The sequence below is a fragment of the Haliotis asinina genome, chromosome 11 (assembly GCF_037392515.1).
Source record: "Haliotis asinina isolate JCU_RB_2024 chromosome 11, JCU_Hal_asi_v2, whole genome shotgun sequence".
Taxonomy (NCBI): Eukaryota; Metazoa; Mollusca; class Gastropoda; order Lepetellida; family Haliotidae; genus Haliotis; species Haliotis asinina.
Window position 1 is genome coordinate 2,820,713 of NC_090290.1, and position 10,265 is coordinate 2,830,977.

Genomic DNA, 10,265 nt, shown 5'->3' on the forward strand with positions numbered 1-10,265 from the left:
ACTAATTCACTAATCACAATGAGGACTTTACTGAAGTCATTGTCCGAAAAGGAATTAAGAAAACCTGATTAATAAATCCCTTGGTAGCAGAATTCTGATCCTCGGACCCAAAATCAAAATCTACGTGATTTATTAAAAAGAAGGAAAAAAGAAGAAACGTGCTACGAATGCTTCCAAGCAAGTGAGCACGAAAACCTTTCCTCATGAAATAGTTGAAACTCGGGGGTGTTTCCACTGTACCGTTACTGTGTGATAAACTTGTCATGTTCATTCAAATCATTATGATTTTGATCCTTGTTACATATTACATCAGAGCTGTGTACATTTTTGTTATACACGTTTGTGCAGTTCCGTGAGCTTTCTGAAACCGGAACTGTCACTAGTGGTTATGGAGTAGTGCTGACCCACTGACCCAACTAAAGCCAGCAGGATTTCCGGTTTATAATTTCTTGGATATTGTTTATTAAACCGAAACCGGATAAACTTGATTGTTATCGATCCTTCCGGACTTGGGACGTCAGACTGGATATAACTGAGTTACCGAGTACCCCTGTTTACAGTTGCATGTGTTGTTACCACTATGACAAGCGGTGTCAAGGAAATAACTGTGACTCAATATGAGTCATATTTTGATTTGGACCCACAATCAAATGGCGCCCTGATATAACTGATATAGTGTCAGGACAGTCATTCAGTAAAACCAGAAAACAAGAACAAACCATTAAGCAACAAAACGTTAAGAGAATAGATTTATTCATTTTATACACTGAATTGACAAAAGACAGCACAGAATACCGACATGCCCTTGTTAAATATCACTGATCTTGTCCTTCCTCTTTTTGTCGCTTCACATAAAACGTTTGATGTGAGTGTAGCTTAATATCTGGCGTCAGTATTGAGAGACTCACGTGCAAAAGAAACGTCCCCGTGCATGTTATTCTCTCTCAAACAACAGTGACAAACATGGTTCAAGTTTGATATCAATTAAAAACCCTAATTTTACAATTCGGTAGGCTATCATAGAGATCATGTTTTAGCTTAGTTTACAAACGACGGTTGATTGCAAGGGTTTGGGGCACATGCCAACACGCACATCGCAACATAAATAGTTCCAAAAGACAGGAAAGTCTCTCGTAACGCTTGTGACCACCTCCGGCGTTAAAGCATGCCTTGCCACGACGCCCCACAGAGTGGAAAAGTCGTCTGATCACATGATGTCGCTCCTGTAGTCATTGTCCCTGCAGGACCTTTGGTCTTCAGCGCCTTGGCTTGTCTGCTGTCCTGCTAGTTTGTCTCATAGGTGTGACCAATCTTCCAACTGTCCGTTTTGCGAAGCCTATGATTCTTGCAACATGAGAGCTGGTGACTCCCACCTTCAGCATACCAACTGCTCGTTCTCTTTGCCCTGATGTTAATCGAGGCATGTTTTGTTGGTCATACAGGTGTAAGTGATGACAGGGAACAGTTCAGATTGCATACGGGCACCTTTTGGTGCTCAAAGTCATTTTTACCGCTGAATACATTTAGCAGGTGTTTTTCCTTCACAGATAATGTTAATGTGTGTTTGGGATATATAGCCACTTAGACCACAATTGTAATAATTCTTATTTGGGGGTTCTTTTGCACGTGAGTGTATAGGCCTGCTCCAGAGAATCCAAGACCAAGGACTAGTCATACACAACAGTCATTTCTTACAGACCAGGTCCGAGACTAATTTTACAGCATTGCCCAACTGATGGCATTTGTTCCAAGAATAATTCATTATGGATCAATGGATAAGGGATGAATAAGGCTAGTAATGTTACAGTTCTTTTGGGTTCAGGTGAGAAAGGTGAATGATTAAATAACTCGAAAAAGAGATAGGTGCACAACATAAACGACATGGTCCTGAAACAACTCTAACCAACACGATCTGAAATCTGGTGCTTTATGATCACTCACAGAAAACTATCATTTAACATTTTTCGATTTTCACACTTCACACCGACGTGTGACAAACGGCTGGTGGAACTGACCGCGACTAGTATGATACTGTGCTGAGATGCACCTGATACGCGAACCGGCGTTTGTCACCCTTCGTTGGGAAGAGTGAAACATTTGAACTCAGGCAGACTGTACACACAAATGGGTGCGAGATGGGGACAGTTTACTTTCAACAGTGTTGTATCACAGCGTGTCAGCGTCTTAGGTAACTCGTATGTAAAGCCCGGGAGCAGGGGTATGCTGCTGACAATCTAACAAACATGTTCGGACTGAACTGTGTATCGACCCATAACTAGTGGTTTCTGACTATCCCAGCTGACGCAACTCCGAATGGTGCTGCCCCGCATCAGATCCCAAAATCGCGACCACATGTTGAGCGTTGTTATAATTTGTTCTTCAGTACTAACGATACTTTCATAAATTTTTAACAAAACTTTTTTTTCTCTTGAAAGCCCATCATTCTTATATTGGACAAATATTCTTCGACTATAGTCCGATTCATCTGAACCCAGCCTGGCTCATTAAAACCCGTGAATTACATTTCTCTCTAAGAAGCAGAGCAGTAAATTGTACACACCGTTTCTCTAATCCCTACCAGGGAATCTTACGGCCACATGATATATTGTTTTTGGATGTTATATTAGAGTCACTTGTTTTCTACATTCAAGAGCACTGTGGTGAAACACAACAAAGATTCACCCATTTCACAAATCCACCAAACAAACAAGTAACCAGATTTTGTCAACCAATACAGTCGTTCAACAATTCACTTACACCTATAGGATGCATACGTGTGAAATTTGCAATGGCTGCCCAAAAGCACGTGACTGTTTCTACATAGTTGTAGTAGCATTCGTAAACTTAACTAAACTGTTTCACTAGAATCAGCTTCTATTGCTCACATTTGTGTATACACGACCACTTTCTAGTACGACTGATAGGCGTGCATTCCCAATTTTCAACCAAGCATCATTGAAAATTGTATCTCACAGACGTTTGTTGATAACGTATACAGTTTGCCGCTGTCATCCTCGATGTCGCAAGTGGATTTAGCACAGTGACCAGATCAGCTGACGTCTTATCAGGTAACCAAGAACAACAACTGTTTCGTTTTGTACAAATATCCCTTCAGATCCAGGCTGTAGAAGTGACATTGCAGAGCTGATGATGTTCAGTCGATGAACTGTCTTTATATAAATGACAATGCGTTGTATAGTTCTCGATATATATTTCTCTAATCAACGCTACAGCACTGCTGTCTTCTTTAATGCCTTCAATGGCTGCAAGTGTGAAGAAAATTCTAATCCGTGAGAAAACTGATGTCCGTTGACTTTACCTTTTTGAATTGCGTCATATGGCTCCGTGTTTCACTTGCACAGTTGCTTTGTCTTTGTGTGTGTTCTTGTGATAGATGTCATCGATAGGCCTGCACACGCTCACCTTTCACACGACAATTATTTCACATTGAGTCACGAAGCCAAGCTCATGACACAGTCGCAGTCACGCTGTTAGATCAGCTTTGATTAGGATGTAGAAATTGTTGTCGTGTACATGCAGCATCATGCACAACTCACACGACACCTACATCATCTATCCACCAAATGGATTCATACATTGTGTCTGCATGATCACGACCGCGAAATATTTCAGATCAACATGTGAACATCCATACAAAAGAAAAATCGTCTTTGTTTGATACAGGCTGCAACAGCAGAATCCCTTCCAGCCTGAAAACATGGACAATCTTCCCCAAAACAAAACCATTCAATAACTGAAACAATACAATTAATAGGGGGGAAATGACTAAGGTGTAGAAAACAAATTTGAAAATGAAAACATTAAATTAATCATCTATATTTGAATATAATTTAACAATAATTGATAAAGGAACTAATTAGATACCAGCAGCGAAGAACACACGGAAACCTTTGATGTATAAGAATCCAACAGTAGAATTCAACAGCAAGACTTCTGGTCAGAATATTGTGTTCTGAAACAAGTGTTCATTGTAATGTATTTTTGGGATGCGTCAAGGCAAACGCCTCATCACACTGTGCTTCTTCTCCAACGTGGATATGTGAGATCACGCATCTCTAGCCACCCATCTAGTTTTGGATATGAACCAACCCTTCTTTGTCAAACGAAACTGTTAGTCTTTGTAACGACAGCGACGGGACCAACATCTCTAGGAATACTGTGCAGCGTTGCTGCTCGATAACACTTGCCATTCTCATAGAAACAATGGAATCGTTTTCTGTCACAGGAACTCGGCTCCGAGTCATGTTTACTTAACACTTCCTTGTCTTTGTCTTTGGGTTTGCTCTTGTTTTTTATTTTGTTTTTCTGGTCACAGTTGCCGTTATTTTTGTGTCGTGCACTGGATGAAGAAGCGTGCCAGTATATCCTTTGGAATTTCCTGGAGTTGGTTCTCAATTTGTGCCGTATCCACATCTTTCTCAGTTCAGACTGTACCTGAGACAGAAAAAAGTAACAGGTTAAAATACATTAGAGAATGTGTTTGTTTAGATTATTGTCTGTATCTTGAACTTTACAACGCGTACGAATGCCTTTTCCTGACGGATTTGCGACAGGTGCCATATTCCGCAAACACAAGGTGCCACTTGACTATGATTTATACCCGTTGCTGATTTGGTCTTGTTTCTATGTTTCGTTGATATAGATTTCCCTTTCTCAATGAGGCGTTTACTGATCATGAGTACCCGATGACATCTCGTCCGCCCCGGCCACAACCATAAATCAAGAACAGATACCAGTGGACTCTGCGACTGACATGTATCCATGATGTTTGTGATTCAAAGCTGTAAATATACATTACCTGTACCGTGTCTATTAAATTTGATAACGTTGGACGATATCCTTACCTCCCCATTACAGAAACAGAAGAGGCAGGCAACGAAAAACCCCTGAAGAGGAATAAATTTTGCATTAAGTTTTGTATCATCGCAAACACACACAGACATGCGCGCGCATACACGATCGATATCCAGTGACCATGGAAAACATACCAGCGCTTATCTGCATGGGAATGTGCCAACCATAAAAATAACATAACATGTGAAAAACCGAAAAACACAGCTGTCAGGGCCCAAATGTGTGAAAGTTAGCATCCAGTAATTACGATGGGTAAAGGTAGGTAACAGTGATATGACTGTAAATATTTACCTGGAATGAATTGAAGAAAAGCTCGTAGTATAGTCTAACTAACTCTGTCGTGGGGTTGATGTACGCTCCGTCGGGAACGAAAACGAATATGATGTAATGGACGCCGAAGAGCGGTATCAGCACCAGGGTGGATTTGGCCAACCTCCTGAAAAGAGCGTTATATATGATGGGATAGTTATTTTATATAAGAGTTCTTCGTAAAGTTTAAATTAAACTCTATCACTCATCTGGTGATGCTGTATAGTCAGCCTGTGATTCAGCCTCTCGCCACCTAAATAACGTTATGTTCGCGCTTTAAAATAAACGGGTTCTTATCATTCTCTTGAGTATTCCGTATGGCCAGCTTGTCTGGTATGCAAAGTTATGATATATGTGTGTGTGTGTCTCTCAACTAATCCCGTAGCTGTGGGAATGTATGTGGTGATGATATAAGAAAACTGTTACTCGATCTGTGGCACCCGCCGTGTTATTGTTAGAACGTTCTTTAAAGCAGCGTAAGACTATACTCACGCACTATAATCGGCAAGACCCTTTTTCAACTATATTTTTATAAAGATTTCTCATTCAAACCGACTCCATCTACTTTTCAACGTTGTTACCCCAAGTTATCTAAATACTATCTTAAATCCAACACATTAAGTCCCACAATTGCACAGATAGTAACAATAATAGTAATCATATATCGTGGAATGGTGCCAGACCAGTCACATTTGCCCCCCACATGAACTCTATCGTTGCCCGACAGCGACGCCCGGTGTGGACTAGGACTGTAACGGTAACGATGTACCTATAGATGGATTGCAATTGCTGAGTCACCGATTGCAATTAATCGATGGCATAAACGAAAACTATCGATGAATCGATAGTATGTGTGACTATGTAACTCACTTCCGATGACAAATGCGCAGCGCAGAATACAGGAAGTACAAAATTGTTTCTCTTTGACGTGGAGTTATCCGCCCCTGTTACCTCTAAAAATTTGATCTGACTTTCAATTTTTGCCAATTCACAAAAGCCCTGAAACCACTTCAGTCTGTTTCTTTCTTTCATATAAACTACAAATTCGTATAGGAAATGACTTCAAATGAAGTAATTAAAGGAAAACATGCTTCCCCTGAATAGTGTGAAGTACATGTATATGATAAAATGCGCTGGGCGGAGCGCTGATTTCCAAAAGCTGTAAACAAGCCGTGACCAGATTGACTGGATCAAAGTGAGTTCACTCTTAAAGTACTGACGTGGGTTTACTGCATGTCTTAGTCATACACAGTATGTACGCTATGTCTTACACTTTATTGTGTATTATGTACGCTATGTCTTACACTTTATTGTGTATTATGTACACTATGTCTTACACTGTATTGCGTATTATGTACACTATGTCTTACACTGTATTGCGTATTATGTACACTATGTCTTACACTGTATTGTGTATTATGTACACTATGTCTTACACTGTTACTCTTGAGTATATATATATACTTAAGGATACTCACCTATACCGATATTTTCTCGCCCTAGGCGTACTGTTCCTTGTCACCTGCAGCTTGGTAAACAAAACCCGCACCACGTTCACGAAAAATACAAAGCAACCCTGGCAAAAGAATAAAATACATGTAATGTTAGTAGATTATTTGCGTTTTCAACCCGACTATATGTTCCGCGACATCAGAAACAGTTTAACTGTATGACAGTGTAATGTATGTTATATTGACCTTACGCTTTCTTAGTAAAGTACAGATTCAAGTACTTTTGTTGGGTCGAGTCCCATCCGGGATTCAAACACCGGCCATCAGTCAGAGACCTAATCGCTAGCATCTAAATTCAGAGCACGTTAGGCGTCGCCCAAATACAATATGTTACATTTGACCACTTTCTAAATGGCATCGTGTATGCATGACAATGATTTGAAAATAATCGACTGAACCAGACAATCCAGTGACTCACATCATCAGAAAAACGGACAGGGAAATGGATATCAAATGGAAATCAGCCAGTTCACTGAGTCTGACAATCTGACCTGTGTAGATTGTCTCAAAACAATAAAAGTTCCAAAGATTGGTTGACTGCTTTCACACCCTTGCCATTCTTGAAAAAGACAGTTTAATTTTACAAAACCGGCCAAATCAGAGGATGCGCCGTAATATCATTGTCAGTTGCATGGTGTATGTACATCCGACACACGTTTAACAATACGTGGAGGTCGAATCTTTACATATTCATTTGTTAGCGTATGAAGCATTAGTCCTAAGAAAGAATAAATCTTCACATTTGAAGAAGGATACAGACCCTTTGTGACATACTGGAAATATGTTAAATGTTAAAGTTTAGGGGATGTTTGAAATCAGTGATACGGTTAATGCTTCCTAAAACACGTAGTATGCACTTCGGAACTGATCATATATACACATTCAAGCATATTTGGCAAAACATGTAATGTAAAAATGTAAATTATGTCCTTACTTTCATCATTAGAAAACGTTTTCTCATAAGTTTACTTTCATTTCTTTTCACATATTCTTACCTCGCGTATGGATTACAATTTTATGTATGTTAGATCAAAATGAAAGGTACATACTTGACCATGACTCTTCCCTCACAAATGAGGCAAAACCATGAAATGATTTAACTGAACCAAATCGTCAGTCATCAACATTACATCCTTCAAACGTGTACACTCGACAAGAGGAAGCAGGTTAACGGCAACCACAACTTCAGGAGCCGAGTTGTGTTTTTAAACCGATACAGGATCTGTTGCTATATCAGCAGTGTCATCGCAATATTTGCTTTCTCATGATGAAAGTTTCAGAGTCGGGTTTGAAGCAACAAAAGAGTGGCACGTCGTCGCAAATCTAACACCAAACACATCGAATTTGTACACGTAAGTCTAGTGTACTTACCACGAGTATAGCGACTATAGGACCCTTCATGATCCAGAAGTATCCCGGAGTAGGGTTAGTGTTCCAACAACTGAAGAAAGCCAAGAAGATGAAATCATGTTATTAGCAAGTAAGGTCACCTGACATTTGTTTCGCCTTAACCTGACCCTGAAATCTGCCAGAACCTTGTAACACATCAGTTTGCATGTTTCGACTGACTATAAAGCGCAGTAAAACTGAGCCATGTCCAGTACGCCTTCCTCATGGACATCCGTGCATTTCCAAATCATGAACGTCTGTTTACCATTGTTGTCGTTCAGAATGACATGAATATACTATATATATGTATGTGTGTGTATGTGTGTGTGCCTCTCTCTCTCTCGGTTTGTTTTACAAGATGGACAAGTCTATATTTATTTGTTTTACAAGATGGACAAGTCTTTTCTGATTATGAAATTGCTTATTGCAAATTGCTTGTACTAATGTCCACACTTTTATTGCATTATCTAGTGGTGGACTCATGTACCATAGAGGGTCAGCTGGATTGCTACAGATAGGTAAAATCATCAGCTGAAATTTTATTACTCCATGCAATGATACGGAGAGGAATGTCACCTTGACCTTTCATGACTCTAACGGTATTTATACGCGGTCTGCAAAATGGTTTCGTTTCTGGAAATCCGGCTCACATTACATGGCAGAGTGTTACTTCCTGCAGGTTTGTCATAGATGCACAGATTTGTAGCAGAAAATATGCAAATAATTCCGATTTATGCGCAGGACACATTGGTGTTTTCGCATTTTTCATAAATGATTAGAATGATTCTCAGCATCCTTTGTGAAGGACATCGTTTTCCGATCACCCCTTGCTGGTCTCGAAGTGCTTGTAAATTGATCCTCAGGTGAAATCCTTGAAAACCATGGTAACCTTTCACGGGCGGGAGAACCCTACATACAATCAGGAGACACATCTTTAACCACACACAATCCGGATGCTTCAAATAAAGTTCAGACATATAAAATATGCCCGAGTCGATATGACAGTAGTGTTGTTTTGCTACTTAAAGTATAAACATATACAAGAAACTCGATTGATGTCGTCGGGAGTGTCATGTCAAAGGTCCTCAAGTCTCAAGGAGATTGGCTGCATGTGTGTGACAGCGGCCCGCCGCCGTACCTGTCCGACGGCTAGCGATGAATAGAGGTTAAACCCCTTAGTTTGACATTTATTACCATTCTGACTCGTTTAAGTGACAGTCGTGTAATGGTTCACACCGTCACAGAACAGTCCAGTTGCGTAACAGATAGGTGTGCAAGGCCATTTCCATATACAAGTAGTTCAAAGTTCTGTCCTTGTAGTCAGAAGTATATCAATATTACATCCCTGCAAATGTGGCAACATTTAGTTAAAGTTAGGATCCCCTTTACCAGTTTTGGTCTATAGTCCTTTGGCAAAATAAAATCACTTTTCCTATTTCATATTGATGTCAAAGTGCATCGTAAATGAAACTCAAATGCATGAAAGTGTATAATTATACAAGGCACATTTTCAAGCCATATTATATTTTGGGCTACGGTTAACTTTATTTATTCAAACAGTACCAAAGCTTCGACACTGTAGTTCGAATCTCAATAATTGATACAAAGGGCAATAATTGGCACATTACTGAAAACCCGTGTACATTAATTATTTTTTCAAAAAGCTTAATATTAGGAATATAGAAATGTATGCATCCATACTGCTTTGAGAAAGAATAAATATATACACATCATGAATAATAGAAGTAAAGTGCAGTTTTGGATTTCGATGATAACGTTGGCATTTATCTTGTGATTGTGATTCACGGTATTCGCTTTGGCTAACTAGTGAAGTCGTGCCAAGGATCCAAGCTATTTAATTTGTGTCTGTCTCGACTTAAGCACTTTCCGCTTAACATTTTATCCCACTCCAGAGCATCATATCGGTTTACAAGGCAAATATCGCCATTACTTACAACTTATTTTCAAGACTGGCCCGGACGGCAACCCATGGAATGACGAAAACCAACGGCCCTCCTGAAAAAAAAAGATATTATTAACAAACATGTTCCGTTTCCAATGTACTTTTATTTATCAAACATAGCAGCGCACGTGTCCAGGATGGTCATGGACCTCTTAGCCTCATTTACCAAAGCGCGGGGAAGGGTACAATTCCTGTGTTTTCTAATGGTGAAATACGGG

General features: G+C 39.8%; 1 protein-coding gene across 1 annotated transcript in view; it reads right to left on the minus strand.

The window, feature by feature from the left end:
* Nucleotides 1–1,425: 1,425 nt before the first annotated feature.
* Nucleotides 1,426–10,265, minus strand: part of LOC137256057 (secretin receptor-like) — an 81,551-nt gene continuing 72,711 nt past the window's right edge. The window contains exons 9-14 of the mRNA XM_067793738.1: nucleotides 10,040–10,100; nucleotides 8,067–8,136; nucleotides 6,663–6,760; nucleotides 5,167–5,311; nucleotides 4,866–4,907; nucleotides 1,426–4,455 (exon numbers count right to left, since the gene is read on the minus strand). Of these exons, the coding sequence (XP_067649839.1) occupies nucleotides 4,120–4,455; nucleotides 4,866–4,907; nucleotides 5,167–5,311; nucleotides 6,663–6,760; nucleotides 8,067–8,136; nucleotides 10,040–10,100 (752 nt within the window). The 3' untranslated portion in view covers nucleotides 1,426–4,119. The remainder of the gene's footprint in view (nucleotides 4,456–4,865; nucleotides 4,908–5,166; nucleotides 5,312–6,662; nucleotides 6,761–8,066; nucleotides 8,137–10,039; nucleotides 10,101–10,265) is intronic.